The sequence below is a fragment of the Stegastes partitus genome, unplaced genomic scaffold (assembly GCF_000690725.1).
Source record: "Stegastes partitus isolate 25-593 unplaced genomic scaffold, Stegastes_partitus-1.0.2 Scaffold887, whole genome shotgun sequence".
Lineage (NCBI taxonomy): Eukaryota > Metazoa > Chordata > Actinopteri > Pomacentridae > Stegastes > Stegastes partitus.
The window spans coordinates 17,200-38,092 of NW_007578618.1; the positions used below are offsets into that span (position 1 = coordinate 17,200).

At 40.6% G+C, this 20,893-nt stretch overlaps 1 protein-coding gene across 1 annotated transcript in view; it reads left to right on the plus strand.

The window, feature by feature from the left end:
* The first annotated feature begins 630 nt into the window (after nt 1–630).
* LOC103365867 (lipid phosphate phosphohydrolase 2-like) overlaps nt 631–20,893 on the plus strand; it is a 23,008-nt gene continuing 2,745 nt past the window's right edge. Inside the window, exons 1-5 of the mRNA XM_008293421.1 lie at nt 631–890; nt 17,187–17,338; nt 17,445–17,707; nt 19,184–19,241; nt 19,969–20,145. Coding sequence (XP_008291643.1) covers nt 830–890; nt 17,187–17,338; nt 17,445–17,707; nt 19,184–19,241; nt 19,969–20,145 — 711 coding nt within the window. The 5' untranslated portion in view covers nt 631–829. The remainder of the gene's footprint in view (nt 891–17,186; nt 17,339–17,444; nt 17,708–19,183; nt 19,242–19,968; nt 20,146–20,893) is intronic.

Consider the following 20,893-nt stretch of genomic DNA (forward strand, 5'->3'; position numbering starts at 1 on the left):
TGACAGTCATGCTTCCTGTTTTAGCAGCTCCTCATGTGATATGCAAGTCATATCTCAATCCTCAGAGGAACAATAGATGTACAACAAAAACAGGAGTGAAAAGTAGATTGTTTGTGTCTGAAGTGTAAGTTAAATGCTTCAAGTATGAATATTTCCAAATTCTACTTTAGCAGGAGGGTATTTGAGTAAATATACTCCTCAGCATTATAAATCATCTGGAAAACTGTGTCTGGTTAGTGGCCACATTGGGAATTGTAGGAATCAAGTGGTTTAAACAGGTTAGGTGGCTTTGCTGTCACAGATTAAAACCTTTATGATTAAAACCCAGCTGTCAGGTCTGCTGTTTATGCGCCGTGACTTTAACAACCAAAAAAAATTTTAAAAAAATGTAACCACGTTGTTGGATCGGAATCCACAGTTTTGATTTGATTCCTAGATTGGAAGCACAGAAAGAGAAAGTAGAGATAAAGTTAGGAGGGGGAGTTTTCCCGCAAGTCTAAATAAAGAATTTTGGGGGCAGCCAAATCCTCCTGCACCCTCCTTCCCTCATTGTGCGGACAGGCGCGCCCCCCTCCGTGCGTAAAACGGGGCAGGACGGAGTGAAAGAGCGCGCGTCCTCTGCTGCTCACCTGAAAGAGCGCAGCGCGCGCACACAGACAGACAGACTGACAGGCGGCCAGGTACGCGGAGCCGGAAGAAGGAGCAGGTCGATCTGATCCTGATAGTACTTTGTCCACCTGGTGTTTCTTAGATTCCCAAACTCCACTTTTTTCTCCCCCGTTTCCCCCCAAAAAACGCGTTTTATTTATGAAAGAGACTCGGAGGAAACATGACAGAACAAGGGAAGAAGCTGATTCTGATCGCGGTGGATATTCTTTGTGTCTTTGTTGGTGAGTTCCTCCCCTTGTTCACTGGCAATATGGCTGAAAATGTGATTAGTTTCACTCTGTAGCTCATTTAATGTTGAGCTTAACTGATCATTTTTTGTGAAGGAATCGATGTAATGATATAAAAAAAAACTGCTTTTATGAGAAGTTTGCGCAGTGACGCACAGGATTACCTAACAGAACTAGATTTATAGATCTATTCCAGATAATCCACATGTTGCTTCATGTCCCTGTGCAAGATTGGAAAAAGTCACCAACTAGTTTTATGGGTTTTATTTAAAAAAAAATAATAATTAAAAAATCATGTCCCCAGATCTTAAAGTTGACTCGTTCTCTTGCAGAAAAAGCAGATTTGGCAGTGATGTTAAAAATGTGCAGCAGTAATAAACGTTGCATGTCATCACTGGTGTCTATCTTGTTCAAACAAGCCGAACACAATCTTTCACAACACTGAGTAAGAATGCTTCTGGGACTTTTGCCTGTTCTCTGGGTGTCACTGATTTCTTCACTGGAACAATTTGGGTTCAGATAGGACACATGCAGTCTTATCTCTGCGCTGATTGATGCCTGTAAGTGGCCACAAAGTGCAGTTTGCCTCCATGTGTGTGCATCTTAATGACAAAATGTCCACTGAATGTGAATGCATTCATGCTTTTTTGTCCTGTTTTTTTTTTTGTTCTGCACCCAGTGGCCTCTTTTTCTTTTTTTAAACCCAGGGGTTAGGAGGAAGAGCAAAGAGCAGTGTCAATGAATCTCTCTCTCTGTGACAGTTTAAATCCTGTTTTGGAAATGTTAGACCAGGTGTGTGTGTGTGTGTGTGTGTGTTGAGGGTGGGCTACAAAAACCGGCTTGTTGCGACTTGCTCTGCAGTCTAAAGTGGCATCTTCCATCTGTTTGTGTCACATCTTGTGATGAAATGAGCTTGTAGCCGAGACGATGAAAGGCGAGACGTTGACACGATGCTGAGTTCTCACTGGAGCTAATCTTCTTGCAGATGCTTGTAGGTGGTGAAATATTGGGGTTAAAAGCAGTGGAAAGCTGCAAAAGACACTGAAGGTTGCAGGTTTTTTTTGCATCCAGTTGTGAACCCAGCTGGTGACTGACAGGAAGGAATGATAATGACCACTGTGTCCACCTGAAAGAAGTCCACTGTCAGTGTCCTTATGCAAGAAAAAATGAGGAAAACCTGAAGAATGTCTTATTTTTTTAGCTGATTTAATGCAAAAAAATGACTCATACTTTCACCCCGCTGGCCAGGAGAGTCATCATTACCTCCACGGATGAATGCAAACATGTAGACAGAGCAGAGCTGATTGAACATCGAAGCACTCTGTTGTGAAATCAAACATGAGGCATCGTTTTTCAAGCGATCATTGTAATGACTACTCAACTAAAAAATGTTCTCAGTTAGTAAATCATTTTGTCTGACTAATCATCTCCCAAACTGGTGTGAAAGTGAGGCCTGTGCAAACTCTCGGTAGGTTAAAGTCGGTCAGGTGGCTTTTTTCTGGAAGTGAAAGTGTTTCAGATTCTTTAGAAGTAGGTGGCACTGATAAAAATCTGCGTCACGGTGACTGTAGTCTAATATCTTTATTGCAACATGTATCAGGAAACCTGCATGTTTCCTCTAACTTCAGCTGTTTATGGATAAAATTGCCAGACGTGTGCTGACGGAGACGCTTTTAAATCTGATTTGTAAAGCAAATTAGATGCTTATTTTTATTGTCGATTAATCTGTTGATAGGTTTCTCAATTAATTGATGAGTTGTTTGGTCGATAAAACGTCAGAAAACAGTGAAAAAAATGTCAATCGCTGGTTTTAAAAGCTCAAGATGACGTCCTCAAATGTCTTGTTTTGTCCACAACCCAAAGATGTTCAGTTGACTGTCAAAGCGGAGGAAAGAAATCAGATAGTATTCACATTTAAGAAGCTTGAATCACAGGATTTAGTCTCTTTTTGTCCCTTAAAAAATGACTCCAATTCACACATTATCAAAATAGTTGGTAGTCAAAATAGTCGACACCTAATTGAGTAGTAATTGAAAGCTTTAATGACAACATGACGACCAAATTACAGCTAAAACAACAACAAGTTATTTAACCGATGAGCTGAATGGAAGAAAATCAACCAACAGCTGTTTAGAAGATCAGTTTGATTTACTGTTTGTGTCCAGAAAACGGATGATTCCAGCTTCTCAAATGTTATAATCTGCCTTTTATTTCCCCCCCTTGTAGTCAGTTTTGATTTTAGACTGTTGGTTTAACAAAGTTAGACTTTATATAATGCTTAGTAATAATAAAGATTTTTTAAAAAGGGGTTGGTTGCAGCAGTAGACAAAGCAAAAGGAAGAATTTTAGATTCCAAGAATCTACATTAAAGTTGTCAAATTGCTTTTTTTCATCCAGGCAACTGTCTCAAACCCCAAATATTGAGTTGACTGCGTATTTTACACATAGCAAAGCAACAAATCGTCTCATCTGAGAGGCTTAAACTGTCAACGATAACTGAAATAGCTCCAGATTTCTTCACTAGATTCAATGATTATTTGACTAATCGGTTCAAACAAAAAGAAAAGCACAGCCTCCAAGTCATAGTAAAAATGAACATGTTAAGATGTTGTATATGTTTTCAGACTCTAACTACATGTTTTATTCTCACATCGGATCCTTTATCACTGAACAAACACTGACGTCTTTTTTCTTCTCCCTCGCTGGTTTTTCGACTGCTTTCTCCCACACGGCACCAATGTGAGTGTTACACTAAACTATCATCGGGTTTAATCCTCCTCAGCTACAAACGTTTTAGGTGTGTGTGTGTCGTTGTGTGTGTGTGTGTGTGTGTGATATGGCAGGAATGTGCTGAATGTCCAGATTGTAACTGATCTGCTTCGTGTTTTATTCCTCCCTCTTCCTCCCTGTAGTCAAACTTCCATCCTGCCATTATTTGTCACACAGTAGATGGACGTATATAAGAACACATGCAGGTTTACACAACAGCTGCATGTGCACACACGACTGCACATCCAGACCTCACTGCAACGTAAATAGGTCACACTGTGCAGAGCGTTTGTACTTTAAGCCGTGACTCAGGTTCCATATATGCAAATCTCTTTTTGTTTCCCTTTCTGCACGTGTTCTTTTAGAAATCTAGACTCTGTCCTAAATGTGTATATATTTATATGTAATGTATATTCATGACACTTCCAACAACAAATCAGACTTTTGCATATCTTCCCAGGAATAGGTTGACATTTTTGGGAAATGCACTTATTTTGCCGTTTGCCAAAGAGTGAGATGAGAAGATCGATAACCCCGATCACGTCTGAGCTCTTAATACGGATCTACAGCCAGCGACCTGTCAGCTGCGTTTATTTTAGCTTCGCAAAAAAAACTGGCAGCCGCAAGGTTTCTTAAGAAAGAGTAATGCTTAAAAGGAATAGTTTGACATTTCGGAAAGATGTTTATTCTATTTCTTGCCAAAAAAGTAAATGGTACCACTCTCACATGTGTACAGTGATGCTCAGGGAAAAAAGGAAACATGAAATCTGCCCAACATCGCCTCTAAAGCTCCGTTTACGTGTCGCATCTCAAGCTGTGCAAAAACAAAGGGAGAAAAAAGACGTTTTTTTATGGAGCGGTTCTGGACTGTGGTGCAGAAATGACTAAATGTTGGTCAGAACAAATCATCTCTTGTCCACTTTCCTGCACAAATGAGAGAGTTGTGTCACTTTTGTGTCAAACTGCTCCTTAAACACGTTGCTGTGCTGTTTAGGAAATGTTCTGTTTCCATTTGTTGACCACAGCAACCTCGAGTAACCGTCTGAACCCGCTGCTTTGAGCTTCGACGCCGTGTTCGTGTTGTTCGTCTCACTTTTAATGCTGTTTGTGCATAAAGAGACGCTGAAGAGCTGCAGGCTTTCCAGCTGCCCGTCAGCAAGAGCGAGTCCAGCTGTTGTAGCACATTTCACGTCCGTGCGGATCACTGGGGGTCACGGCTCCACCATCGCTCTTTGATTACTGTCCGTGACTCTGGTAACTCCTTGTTTTTATCTGTTCTGTCCAGCAGAAGAAGGGAAGCAGCGGTTTTAGAGAAGCTGTTTGGACAGAGTCAACGCTTCATTCCCACAAAAACTGAAAGTATTGTTGTACCAGGATTTAAGCCAATCTGCATTAGCGCACATTAAATATTTATTGTCAGCAGTGTCCCTACTTTTACGCTTTAGGCCTTTTGGCACTGATAAGATCATTTATCATTAGAAATATATGATTTTTAACCTTGTATTTGTTACCATTTGAGTTTTCTGAACTAGAACACCTCTGAATACTGTGTGCTGCTTTAACAATAAGGCATTTTTAAAGTAAAATTATGATTTAATTTGACATTTCTGGCTTAAATAGAATGTGGGTGTTGGGTAAAATGTGATAAGATGGTTAAAAACTGTTAATATGCAGCGCAAAGGAGGGAAATATATACTTGATCAGATATTTATTTATGCTATTGGTATCTATTTGTATTTAACCTTATGGTTATAATATGAGAGAAACACTAAAAATCCAGTTTAAAGTTCTCCATTTGTACATTTTATTTAATATATTGGAAAATATTTTATATCTAACAAGCTGCAGCTGATGATATTTTTATTCCTGATATTTTTTTAACGTAGTGAAAAGTTGTTGGGTCCATATGGAGTAAAATAAATGATTCCCAAGGTCTTAAGATGTCCAGCAAAAACATATTCAGTTTACTGCCATAGAAGACTTGATTGCAGACATTTTACATGACTTCTTTCCTTCAAAACCTTTTCTAATGATTAATCCGTATCATGATAGTTTCAGATTAACTTTCTGTTAATGGACTAACTGATTGACTGAGCAGTTTGAGCTCCAGATGTGTTAAATGACGGCGCAAAAATAACCTTTTTGTCTCAGTGAGAACCAACAAAAAGGAAAAGAAGCTGCACGCTGCTCGTGTCTTTTGCATTTTAAACTGTTACAGAAGCATCTGCAGAGTTTTGTAAGTGAGCTGTCATAAAGCCGAGGCGACACAGCCAGAGACTGACAACAGCTGTTGTTGTTTGTCTCCCGCGGAATTTGATTTCTGTGGCGCTTTGACAATTTGCCGACGTGCATGAGATGCTCCTCCAACTGCTCCTGACACATGAAGTGTCTGCTTCTGCCAAATACGTGTCAGAGTCAAGTGGGGACTGTTGACTTCTGCTCCCTGACATTCCTGTGTGAAAGTGGAGGAGACGCTCGGATGTGTGTTCACGTACAAAGTGCACACGAGGGCTTCGTATTGTGAAACTAAATTTATCGGGGGGTCAAATTAGCGCTGCGGTGGTTTCATGTGAGAGAGGAAGAATTATTTCCGTTTGTCTGCTGTGAAAACACACCTAAAGAATCAACTTAATTGCATTTACGCAACAATGTGCACGCAGTGTGTTTGGGTAGACATTGTGACAGCGTGCACCTTGTTACACAACACTTACTTCTAAAATTAGAGTCAAACTAACTCTTGATTGCAAGGATGTAAAATTAGGTGGCGTCTCTAGCAATGTCCAACAACTTCTACTTGCATCGAGCACAGGGGTGTCCAACCCTGGTCCTCGAGGGCCGCAATCCTGCATATTTTAGATGTTTCCCTCTTCCAACACACCTGATTCAAATGATCAGCTCATCATCAAGCTCTGCAGAAGCCTGATAACGATCCTGACACCCCTGATCTAGTGGTAGTTTTAATACTACAGTTAAAATATCGCAAAAAACTGTTGCTTCACTCTTGATAGAGATCAACACCAGCAGCCTTTTTAGCTGCCACCTGCACTCATGATCTTAAAGTTCAGCTTCTCTCTGACTCACCAGATACAGACTTCAAGTATAAATCTGACATTTCAGCCACATTTCATGCAGTTTTCTCTTCTGCTATCTCCATGTAACCATCATCAAAATCCCTTTTGCTGTGAGAAACAACAACCTCAGAGCAGCAACCAACGTACAGAAAGTTTCGCTGAGGCCTTGCTTGGTTCTTTTAATGAATTATCCATTTTGATAACGGTGATCTTCTGCCTCCTTGCAAACGTTCCACCAAAACAAATCCCCTGTCGCTGCTTTGCAGGGGCACCAATGCTGCAACCTGGGATTAGATGATTGTGATTGGTTTAAGGAAATGCAATCAATCGGCAGTCCGACCGTTCTCCAGCAAACACGAAACTGAGGAGAATTTTCTGGCCGTCATGAACTAAAATGCGACATGAGAAACTGAGCTGTAGACATAATGCAGCGACACAAAGCAACCTAGTAAACCCGTAACCTTTGCTACAACTAACCTGGAGCTTTCCTGACACACCCACTCAGGCCACACAATGAGCATCTATTTAATCAGTATGACTAATTAAACATTACATAATCGCTTAAGGTTAGTTTTCTTGTCACACACAGGAGGCGATACCAGTCATTCCCATGTGTTGGGATGTAATGTTGGATATTTTCCTATGTTTCAGGTTACACATGGGTTGTGTAGGTAGAATTTACACATTATTATATATTTGACTTGGTGCCCATTGCTCAGGTGGTGGAGCCGGCTGTCAGCTAATCTAAGGGCTGGCGGTTCGATCTCTGGCCTCTCCATGTGCTGAAGTGTTTTTGAGCAAGACGCCAAAGCAGGGATGCAAATTTTGAGCAATTTTCAAATACCGTAATTTCCGAGCGCACCTGAATAGAAGCCGCACCGACTAACTTTAAAAAGAAAGAAAAAATCGTACATACACAGGCCGCACTTGTGTATAAGCTGCAGGCGTCCACGTTGTAACATGAGATACGTAAATACGTACCAGTAACATACACAAATACGTACCATAAATGCTTTTTTCCGAACAGTGTCTGTAACACGGCTGGTTAAGACAATCAAAAACACAGCAGCCTACCAGGAAAAATCACTGATCACTATCTTCATCTTCCTCCTGCGCACGAAAACCACTGAAGTCGTCTTCTTCAGTGTCGAACTTGAACAGCCTCAGAATTGCTTCGTCACACACTTCCTCAGTCTCTCTTTCGTTGTCTCAATGTCACTTTTGTCTCGAGGTTAATTTGCGAAACTCGTAAAAATCCATAAATTAGCCGCATCATTGTTTAAGCCGCAGCGTTCAAAATGTGTTAAATAAAAAGAAAAAAGCAGCGGCTTATATTCTGGAATTTACGGTAATTGGCGACCTTATCAATCATATGCTGATTAATCAGTAACAGGAAATGAACAAACTGGACATTAACGCGTGTCCTGATCTCGTTATTTTGAACGCTACAGTCTATGCGTTGTTAAACAGTAAGAAGATCCACCTGGTGGCGAAACCAGGTACTACAGCTACATGCATGATGTTCTGCCCTGATGGTTAATATATTTTAAGTAGGTTCAGTTATTAACAGATCTACAAGCAGCTCCCACTGGTGTGTGTGAGTGTAAATAGGTGGATGAGAAATGCAATGTAAAAAACTTTGTAGACGATATTTACCAGCCTCCAAAACCACTTTTATTTACAATATGTTTGATAAAAGGTCAAAGTTGCACCAATTCATAGGAAGAAAGGAGGCCATGGTTTAACAAAAAAGATCAAACAATATCTGATGACACCTGGAACAACTGAACAAGTGTTATATGGTAGGAAATGACAGGCTTTTATATGCATGCAGTGTTTGCTTTATAAACTAGGTATTGCTTTGGTTAATCAGGGCTTATAAAATCAACTGTTTTCTGCTGTATCTTGCAAAAAAAATCATGTTTCTTATCAGTCATTGTTGTTTAGGACTTTCCCAGGGAAAATCCCCGGTCTAACAGGAAGCAATGCACTTTCTTTGCCACGGCAGTTTTCCTGGATTTGGTAGAAGATGAACCAGCCTAAAAAAAACTCTGAACAACGATGACTGTTACAGACAGAATGAAGAAAAACATTTGAAACTCCATCAACAGAACCTATAAAACACAGCAGTGTTGATTCCATGCTGTTATTTCTGAGGTCATTTCTTGGGAATGCAGCACAGAAAGAAAAAAAAAAAAACAGCAATGAGGATGAGAGAAGCTGCCAAAATAAACAAAAGAAGGCTCCTCGCAGGTCAAATATTGGTTTTGTGACCACCTCGGTGTGAAGCGGAGCACCAGATCCCTGTCAGCCGGCGAGCTGCACACTCACACATCTCGCAGTAATCTGCTGAGATTTGACGTGCAGGCCTCAGACCAATGCTCACATGCATCGCCGTTACCTGTTTCTGGTTCGGTTCCCAGCAAACGTCTCGGCTGTTCGACCCTCAAGACGAGCGCCCCCCTCCAGCATGCGCTCATCTTGAAAGCTGAATAACAGGAACACTTCCCCCTTCCTGCTGGGTCAGAGGTCAAGGGGAAGTTGTACTTGTGTCTGATCCCGAATTCCATGATGTTTATTTTCTCAAAGTGGAATCAGGGGGTGCGCTCTTGCCAGAAGAGATTATGAAAGCGTAAAACAATACTTTCCCTTCTTCCTTTTTTTTTTTTTAATCTCTCCTGTGGACGTTTTTTTGTTACCAAAGACACAAAGTCAGCAGAAACTCTGTGTGTGTGTCCGTCTGTCTTTGGACAAGAGATTGGAGACTAATTATTACATTGTTTGCAGCTGCAAAGGTTTCTGGAGAAAATAAAAGTCGAAGGCTACGTGCAGAACGTCAGAGCGGGAGGATGAAGGGGTTACTGTCCATCAAAGCATTCCTGAGAGTTTCGCTGTCTTCTCATGAAAACTGCAGCTCAGTGTAACTCTAAGGTTAAAAATAAAAAATAGAAAAATCAAATTTGTGGAAGTTTTACATCAGTTCAAGAAAGAAAGGAAGCATCTGAGAGGGGACAGGGAGGAATAATGAGGAAGGAAAGAATACAAAAAGGGGCAAAGGAAATCTTGTAGAGGTTGATAACATTCTCTAAAATGTTCTAGATAATGTTCAGTCGCTAAGCTGCCAAAAATAAGTTTCTAAAAGGTTTTGCAAACACACATAAAAAAATAATCTGTTGTTGAGGTTAAATTCCAACCTGCAGAAGGCCTGACATCTACTGCTATTAAACTAACGGCTACTACGATGACCTCAAACACTAAAGATCACCACTTGTGGTTTAGGTGCGTTTCAATGTGCAGCATCTCCACTGGTTACCTAGCAACACGACACGCAGCTTCCTCCCAAATCATCTTCTTACATTTATGAGTGTGGTCATTTCAAACAAGCAAAAGTGTTTCACGGAGTTGTAGACTTTGGTGTCAGGAAGCAGATTTTTACTATTTAGAGTCTGTTCAGGGGCTGGAGGGTGGCGCAGTTGGTAGCACTGTTGCCTCGCAGCAAGAAGGTCGCCGGTTCGCATCCCGGAATCTTTCTGCGTGGAGTCTCCACGGGTTCTCTGGCTTCCTCCCACACAGTCCAAAAACCATGTTGAGGTTAATTGGTGATTCTAAATTGTCCGTAGGTGTGAATGTGAGTGTGCTTGGTTGTCTGTCTCTAAGTGTAGCCCTGTGATAGACTGGTGACCTGTCCAGGGTGTCCCCTGTCTTCACCCTGAGTCAGCTGGGATAGACTCCAGCCCCCCACGACCCTAGTGAGGATTAAGTGGTGTATAGATGATGGATGGATGGAGTCCGTTCAGCTGTTTACCTGCTGGTTGATCAGCTTCATACCAACATACAGTCTTGGAAGCGGCTCCATATGTCAAACTTTAACCTCCGTTTGCTGACCTGATACTTTAATCACTGTATTAATGAACACAAGCCTGTTTGTTGGCAGATCTCAGTTCTCTACTGTAAAAGTCAGTGAAGCCTCCTGATTGGATAAATTGAATCAAACCACGACAGTAAAAAAAACAGACATTTCCCATTAACGTCTCACAGATAAAGGTGTTGACGTCTCACTTACGTTTCACCTAAACGTCACACGACCAGAAGACATGCGGTCGAATCGCAATGAGGAAGAGGAACTACAACTGGTACATGAAAAAGGTAGTGGTCAAACGAGGTGGCAGTGGAGGTACGGTACACTGTAAAAACAAACAAAAAACCTTTAAAAAATATGGAAAAATGTTTTTAAAAATTGTGAAAATAATGGCAAATATCAGTAAAGTAATATTTATTATTAATTTAGCTGATTTTAAATACAAATTTAAAAAAATATTTTTAGTGCAGACATGTGTTTGTGTAGTTTTTACTTGTTTTTACTTTTTTTTTTTAACAGTCAACATGTAAATTAAAACTTTTTGGTAATTTATTAGATATTATGCCTGTAATAAAACAAAACAGAGAAAATCTGTAAAGGAACAGTTAAAAATAATTATTTACCACTTTTAATCCTTCATGTACATTTTTTTTTCTTTCAAATAACGACAAGTGTCTGTTAAATAATGACTGTTTTTGCTGATTTAAATAGTGTAAAAAAAAGCAAGTATTGGTGATCAAAAGTTGAAAAGTTGTAAAAGAAAGAAAAGAACAAATTACTTTATTACATTTATTTTTTTAAAAATTACAGATTTTTAATGTGGAAACATTCTTCACAGTTTATTGTCTTTTTTTCAAGTTAAAATGGAAATTGATTATTTAATTAAACTGTTTTCTGTGATTTTAATTAATAGGGGAAAAAAACTAAACTAGTGGTATGTCATTCAAGGAAATAAAGCTAAAAACTATTTTTTTTAAAAACAAACATTCATTTCAGTGTTCTGTTTGAACAGTCTGCGCTTCATGCTAAGCTAGGCTAATCAATAAAAATAAACTGCATCACACTGCAAATTTCTTTGTTTGATTGTACAGCAAATGTTCAATAACATCCCTTTGCTGTGATTGTGAAAATAAATATTTCAGAGAAAGACAAGCTTTTTAACGTTTATTCATTTTATGTGATGAATATTATTGTTTGCTTATTAGCTGCTCCGGGCCTCCTGTCATTCTGACAGAGCGTCCCTGTGGTGTTGACATCCTGAACTCAGTTAGGTCAATATATACTCGGTTATTTCCCACCAGATCTGTGTCAGACGGGTGAGAACGTAAGTGTGATGACTGCAGCTGAACTTTGGGTCATTCTTGTTTAAAAGCTGTTTGATCAGAAACCATGTGAGTAAAACATACAAAGAATTCTTTAAAAACACTGGACTCCTCATTTGACAGAATGAGGAGATGTAGACCGGGATAAGACTTTTTAATAAGGGGAGGAATGCTGAGATTCAGAAAAAGAAAGCAGAAAGATTTTTTATTTTTTTAAAGCGTCCTTTAGTTTGATTAAGGAGAGACTTTTGAGTAAATGTGGGGAATGCATCTGTCCTCTGGTTCTGGTCCCAGCAGCTCAGTCCTACAACAACATACCAGACCTTCTGCAATAATAGAGCAGATAAAAACAGCCTGTCCTGCTCAGATAATAGGAACCCTCCTCGTTCTCGGCTCCCAGAGACTCTCTCAGGTCTGGTACGAAGGGGGGCCGGACTTCCTCGCTGATTCTGCGGTTAAACAAGCCTCGCGGCGGCTAACGTATGTGCGTGTTTTGAAGGCCGTCGCCCGACTCTGTCCATTCACATCCCCACCCTGGCGGTGTGTAGCCGCTGGAGGCCGGTGTCAAACAGGCAGCCTCTTATCTAAATGTTATCCTTGCACCCTGCAGAATAAACACTGGTTGGGCCTCACTTCAAAGAGGAGCTGAGAGCACGCTTGACCTGCTGGAATAATGGACTCGGAGATGTGAGGAGCGAAGGGAGGGCTTCCTTTCATGATGAAACGAGTTCTCTTTAATGAGGAAACCGCTCGTCGTCAAAGATCATTAGTGGCACTTGTTCGGGCTCGGTAACTAATGTCACATAGAGTCTGTTTACGTCTTCCGCGGGTGCTGCATGTTCATCATTATGTAGGAACATAAAGGACGGGGCGTGGCAGACTGATGCTTGTTTAAAGAGGCTGTCAATAGAGAAATATGTGCTGTTCTGATACGTCACAATGCAACAGAATGTAGTGCTGCTCCCACATCAATCCATTCACTGTGACGGTCTGAAAATGTGTGAGTTCTTTTATTTTTAGTTTTAAGACCTTTTGGTTTTAGCCTGAATTGTTGGCTGTTAACGTTTACTGTCAAGACAAACTCTGACATAAACCGGGTCTTTGTTTCCTGTTTTTTTAAGGGCAGCGAACGCACCACATTGTTTAACATCTGGTCTGAGATCTTGGTCTGAATTGATTATTTTGTGTTGTGAGGGGCTGAAAGATGAAGTGTTAAACCTCTCAGTCTGCTTGTAGACTCACTGGGGCCGTCCCATTTGTTACCAAACATGGTGAAGTTTGAAGGGTAAAGTTTGGATCATTACAATCATCACACACTGCAAGCAGCGCTAGAAGTTCTTGCACTTGAACTAACATTAGCTGCAGATATTAAAGCTGACCTCTAGTTCTTGCTGACTGCATCTTGTTTATCCTTCCTGCAAAGTCTTACGAACACTACAGCAAGTTGTCGCTGCACAGTCTCCGTTTTGTTTATATCTGCTTCCCCACGAGAACAGGACGTGGTGCTCCACTCCTAGACTGATCCCTTTGGTACGATTCTCTTTATTACACCCTGATAATATCCTGTATGCGCTGTTATTTCCAATCCTATGGTGCGTGCATGTCTGTGATGTTTCTCCTTATGGTGACTGACGCAACCTGATTTCAAAATCTGTTAGGATTTTAAAACTCCTGTCGTCTGAGCCCGGCATTAGACCGATCGAGCCACTTTATGGCTGACTCTTAATCCTGCCTGTCAGCATGCGTTTCACAGCGGCTGCAGCTACGTGTTGCTTCTTCACATACATGCAGGTTCCCCACAAAGCCAAGACGCTTAAAGGTAAATTCTCGTCCAATAACACAAATGTAGCTCCGCCTCAAGTTTCTGCGTCTCGCATCGTATAACCATAAGCGTGGTACGTGTCATGAAGTGGATGAACGAGTGCTCGACTCAAAGAATCTGAGTTAAATCAGGAATCTTCAACTGATGCTTTCAGGATGCAACACTGACACAATATTATTAAAAAATGACTGAAAAAGTTGTGTCACTCCATTAGTTGCTGCAAGTGTTTTCAGTTAAACTGCAGTAAACTGAGAATATGATGCAGAAAACACCATAAAATGGAACAAAGATCAATTAATGGTGTAACAGTATGTGATATAGTGAACATAAAAAACATGACGATTAAGTTCTCAGGAGGGCCATCATAACAATTAATAGACAACTAAAAGTGTATATTAACAGATAGTATGTTATTATTCTCCTTTGAAGTTGTTATCTGTACTTTTTATTTGTATGTTTTATGGTGTATTTCCTTGTACATGGATCAAAGATCACTGATCACTGTTCTGTAGCGGCACCAAACTTTATGAGCGTTCTATTGACCTTATTTTTTCCTAGTTTGAGTCATTATGACCATTTTTAAAAAACTTCTAGGTATAGAATAAATTGGACTAATCAGTATTTGCAAAGCTGATTTTTTAACAATAAAATAAAATAAAAAATGTTGAGCCTGAAAATAGCAGCAAAATTCCAAACAAATGAAAATGAAAATGACAAACATCAACAATTTCCCTGAGGTACCCGACCAAAGGGATCAAAGAAGCTCTATCTAATTTAATCTAATCTAAATGTAGCCGTTCAAAAACACCACAGGCTGCATTTTCAGGATGTTTTGAACAAAATGAGGTCCCTGATGTGTTGTGCAGAGGAAAATACTGACGCTCAAAAAATCATATCTACCATAATGTGTCCACATTTTCACAAATCTGCCAAAGAATGATGCATTATTGGTACAACAAATGGTTATTAAAAATATTAATTAATAAAGTATTTACCCCCAATTTATCCTTTTATTGTATTTCAACATTAAATCATTTTTTAGTAATTCCGACTTTTTGACAAGAATTTACATCAAAGACTCTTTTGTGTCAAACTGAAAACGGAAGTAACATCTTATAATTAAAAATATAAATACAGAATAAGTGATTACAGAATTAATAACCCCCCTTAAGTCCATTTGTAGTGGATTCACCGCGATCCCAGCCTGTGTGGATTGGTCGTAATCACCCTGACATATCTGAGCGCTGCAGTTTGAACCCATTCTGTTTTGTAGAACTGCTCAAGCTCCTGACGTATTACATGGAGATCATGTCAGGTCCAGTTTTTAAGACGGTCGGCACCAGGCAGGTTTACACATGAGCAATATTCCCTTCATTTCTTAATAATGGATTTATTATTAAATGCAGATTTAACTGCACTCGAAGGAACATTCAGTGACTTTTCTTGTGTCCGTTCCCTGACTTTACAACTTTTCACAGAGTGCTCTTTAGTCTTCATGGTGTCAGAAGTACTGATTCACCAGTGACTGGACCTTCCAGATACGGCTGTCTTTATACTATAATCACTAAATGTGTGACTTCTAGCATACATTGGCCGCACCTGTGTTGAATTAGGTGAGTCACTGTAACGGTGCTCATGTAATCGCCTTTTATATTTTTAATTAGCTGAATTTTTCTAACAATCTGTTTGACATGAAGGAGTCTTTTTTTTTTTTCTAAATTTTGTCCCAAAAAAAACTCCAACAAAGCAATAAAAGGTTTCACAGGGGAAATACTTTTTACAGGCCCTATATATGTGACACATTCATAATAAATGTGGAATTCCACTTTTTGTCGTGAGTTTTGTGGACTTTTTTTTCGCTATAAAAGTTTTATTTTCGTGCGTAGCAGTGAGCAGAGGAGAAGAATCGCTGGTTGTAAACGTTCACACCTGACAGCCGGCCACAGAGTGCATGATCTCACGTTTAATTTACGCTCTGAACCACAAAACATCCACTTATGTTCACATGACATCACTGTCCCTCCAAAATAACCCGTGTACAACCTCTCTTTCTTTTTTCGGGTTTCGTTCGGTCCTGCTCATCACGCGCTGACGGAAGGAAGCGATCTGTTTGTAGAGAGCAGCTCTTATACCGTTACCCAACAAATATACAGCTCGAGAAAACAAACTCCGTCCATTCCTCGCTGTTCTTAGCTTCAGCAGTTCAGCAGGAAGTTCTTGAAAACAGGAAAACTATTTAAAGGTCGAAGTGTAGAAAGTTTCTGACATGAGCCCTCCAGATTGAACTATTGTCCCGCCTCAGATTTAGGAGACAGCTTTATGTCGTCCTGCTGCCGGCTCTTTTGTTTGCACAGTGAGAAACTGTTAAAACCCAAAGTTTTTACCGTCCGTCTTTCACAGAAACACAGACAACAAAGCCGTTGTCATAAACACACGACGTCTGCATGTCTCAAACCTGTTTTTAGGAGTGTGCGTACGAGCGTGTTTGCATGAGTGTGTGTCCGAGTCCGGTCCTCAGCTCCCAGGACCTCCACGGTACAAACGGTGACCCGAGGTCAAAGCTCACGGCTGTGGTGTCCCGCGTGTTTCCATGGTGACAGGCAGTTCCTCCATAGAGAGCGACCTGCGGAGGTGAAGCTGTTGCCACCGATGACAAATTCATTCACTGGCCAGAGTCGGATCTCGTGGCCGAAGCCAGAAGACGAGTCGGTCGGTGTGTTTTTAGCTGTTTCCTGAGCCGCAGATCGCTGTGCTGCGGTTCACTTCAAGATCAGGACGCTCTGACAATACAGCAGCGTTACTGTTACAGCTCAGAGTCTCCAGTTTAAATAGAAAAACAATCTCTTGTTACGCGACGCTGTTCCCATCCGCAGCTACCTTCTTGTTTTAGTGCCGTTGCTGCATCCATTTATTTTTGGTCATGCTTGTTTTTGCAGCGCTGACCGCAGTCGTATCATCTAGCAGGGTTTTCCCTTATCTGCTCTGTGTTGTGATTGCGGTTTTGCGCCTACAACGGTTTCTTTGTTTGTCTAGTAGACAGCAGGATATCGCAAAAACTAAACATTTTTTTTATCTGGTGGAAAAAGTGATTTGGTTTTGGCGCAAGATCAGGACGAAACACAACAAAAATAGAGTTTGAGTTGTTAGTTTTCACTCCGATGACTTTGTAGTTCATAATTTACTTTAAACTCTTAACATCAACCCTTTAAATGGAATTTTAGAGGCATACCTAAATGGTAAAGCTTCTAACAAAGAAATGCATGCATTCGACTTTTAGTTTCTGATGATGAGTGTGTTTAGCAGTGTGGCTACGACTAGCTTTAACAGGTCGCTGGCAACCTTTTGGCTGTCAAGAAACTTCGACTAGTATTGACTTGTAATATTCAAATTTCATTCTGTCAGTGCTCATTAAACAGTCACACCATCATCTGTTTTTTTTTCCTCCAGCGGCTCTGCCCTCGGCGATCCTCACGCTGATGTTCAATCCTTACCAGAGAGGAATCTACTGCGATGACACGACCATCAACTACCCCTACAGGAGAGACACCATCTCCCACGGAGCCATGGCTGCAGTCACCATCACCTGCTCCATCGTCATCGTGAGTCCCTGAACATGACGATCCATTTACATTTCACAACAGACCGAGGCGTTGTTTCCCAAATATCCTGCAAACTACTGATTATATCTTTCCCTTCCCTCCTCAGATCACTACAGGTGAGGCGTACCTGGTGCACACCAAACGTCTGCACTCCAACTCCCAGTTCAACCAGTACCTGTCGGCGCTCTACAAGATAGTGGGGACCTTCCTGTTCGGAGGAGCCGTCAGCCAATCGCTGACTGACTTGGCGAAGTTCACCATAGGTCGTCCTCGTCCGAACTTCTTATCGGTGTGCGCCCCGGTCAGCTGTACCGGATACATGCTGCAGATCAACTGTACCGGCAACCCGCGCAATGTGACTGAATCCAGGTGGGCTGACTCAGCACCGCACCTCCCTCAGCAGAGTTAAAGGGAGGATGCTCTGAAAAATATTGCTGTGAATGCTTCATATTTATCAGTTACCTTCATACAAAGTGCATCAAAGAAAAAGAACCGAAATCAGCTAAAACATTTGGTGCTTGGAAAGCAACTACATTGTCCAAAATAAGAGTTCATATTTGACCAGTTTGTCACCAAAATCTTTAAGACGTCGTCTTTTCCTGCCAGATTTGAGACACGTGACCTGAAAAAAAAATTAGGCATTTTGTGGGTGATATAAACTATTTAAGATGGTAACTTGTAATGTTTTATTATTGAGTTTATATAAAGTTGATAAAATAGGCGCCATGACAGCTCACCTGGTTGAGCTGGTGTCCCAGGTACAGGGGCTGAAGTTCAAGTCCTGCTCATAACCCTTTGCTGCAAGTCCTTCCCCTATTCTTCTCTCCCACTTTCCTGTCACTGTCTCCACTGTACTGTCAAATAAAGGCAAAAAAAAGTAACTTAAAAAAAACTATTAGATCAAACTAAGTCAAATCTTCACACTTAAAAAGCTGCCATCTGTGAATATTCTGCTTTTTTCTTTTATATAAAACCTAAATAACCACGAGTTTTCTGAATAACTATTCCCACATTGGATAGATGGAGTGGATTTTATAATAAATAATAATAATTGATCAGATTTATAAAGCGCTTTTCTGGACACTCAAAGACACTTTACACTGTCAATTATTCGTTCACACACATTCATTCTGGTGGTGGTAGCTACGATTGTAGCCACAGCTGCCCTGGGGCAGACTGACAGAGGCGTGGCTCCGACCACCACCTCAAACAATCCATTCATACGCATTCACACCAGGCAAGGTGGGTGAAGTGTCTTGCCCAAGGACACAACGACCATGAAACAGGTTACAGGGCGGAATCGAACCGCCGACCTTCCGATCATTGACCGACTCGCTCTACCACCTGAGCCACAGCTCTTGGATTCATGTCTTGAGGACTTTGACTGCTCTAGATAATAAAAATGACTAGAAATCATCAACCGGTTTGGACATTACCTCCATATAAATTAAAATGTTGGAAACAATCGCAAATGTTTATTGCAAGTTACTCAGAGTGATGTGTGAACATTTCTTTCTTTGTCTAACCAATATTCATAACATTCAGTCCACAGTGATGTGATGCAGAAAACGAGGTCCGTGGTTGCATAAATCCTTTTGGAAGATAATAATTTCAGTCATTGTGTTCATGTACGAGTTGTATCAAACTGAATGTCTTATTGTGTTCTATTAGGATTTTGTGTATTTGATGACATAAATCTGTAGCTGGGTTAAAAGCTCTTGCATGCATCCAACTGCATGTTTGCAAACTGATGAACGTGTCTGACTCTAGTCCTTACTCGTATTCGTTATCTCTTATAGTTGAAATAAACAAGTCTTTTTTTTTCTCTGCTCTTTCTCTCCTCAGGTTGTCGTTCTACTCCGGCCACTCGTCCTTCGGGATGTACTGCATGCTCTTTCTGTCGGTGAGTGCGTCTCTTCGTTTTTCCGCAGCTCTGAAAAGACTGTTTACCAAAAAACACACGCAAGTGAGCCAAAACAGGAGAAGGTTGTGGAACGCTTAGAAAAAAACACCATTGTTGTCATACTACGCTCTGTACAATGGCCGGAAGGTGACAGATTTAATGTTGAGAGTTTTCAGGAGTGAAATACTGGAAGACTTGAGCTGCAGAGGGATTTATTACATCAACGTCTACCGGAGGAGTCAGGGAAGGATTGTGCTCTAAAACATGACTGAATGAATTTAGAACAGTTTGTATATTATAGATGGTTTTATAATCAATGGCAGTGATGAGAATTTACCAGGAATATTTATCAAATATGTGTGTTTTTATTGTATTTAAGGAAACCTTGGGACTATGCTGAAGAGAGTTTAAAGATTAATTTCTGCCTTTTTTTTAAAACACAAAAATGGAATAAAAAATAAAGCAAAAACTTAAGAAAAAAAAATTTTTAGAATCAGGGTTGAGTAAGATGTTTATATATCAACTGTAGAATAAACAATTCATAAATATACAAATAGAAAAAGATTCTTTTGTCCAAATAAATGCAGATGTTTATGTGTTGGTATTAATTAAAAGCATATGTTTAAATGGCACATCCTCTTGTCAACGTGCAGTTAATGAATCCGAGGTTCTTCTGTAGATCGGGTTACCAGCTGATGTACGACTCTGCGTGTTTGTGTGTGTGCAGCTCTACATCCAGGCCAGGATGCAGGGAAAGTGGACGAGGCTGGTCCGACCCACCATCCAGTTCTTCCTGGTGGCGTTTGCCGTCTATGTTGCGTACACAAGAGTTTCTGACTACAAACACCACTACAGTGACGTCCTGGTGGGGCTGCTGCAGGGAGCCCTCATCGCTGTGCTCACGGTGAGCTGATTCACGTCTCACTGGTTTGAAAAAGACACTGATTGAAATCCACGCCCATGTAGTATGTAACATGGAGAAGGAGGATGTTTATAGGATTGTACGATCTCAATACCTCGAAGTGTTGAAGTAAGATTTGAAGGTGCTTTTCCTCTTCACCCTTAAAATTAAACAATATAATATCATAGTGTAGTTTTAAACAATATATATTAGTTTCGATGAACTTGTGACACATTTAGGTGACTTTCTTCAACTTTTTAAGTTCAGGTTTGTCTTCAGGATGTTGCCTCAAAAGGATGAAAGTCACATGAAGCTCGGGTGTGTTCCAGCACTCGTACTACTGTACTATATAACACACCAAAAAACTATTCAGTATGTCCCAGAACATGCTGGAGTGTGTCAAATGCATGATGCCAGAAGAACCTGGACGTCTGACTACACGCAGTCGCATTTTGCACAATGCAAGCCGGCATGTTTTTGAACCAGTCTCACCCACAATCCTCTGCAGTGGAAGGAGGGTCACGGTGTCCTGCACAAGCATAAACAAGCTCTGGGTGCCCAGAGTGCACAGACTGTGACGGCTCATTATAGTCTATAGATTATGAGCACGGCTGAAGGTGCAATATTACAACAAAGTAGTCACGCAGTAGTAGGTGCTTTGTAAGGGCAGCTGTGTCATTCCACATAAAACTAAATCTGAAAAAAGTTCTTACAGAGTCAGATGATTTTTATGCAGCTTCATCATGTTCAT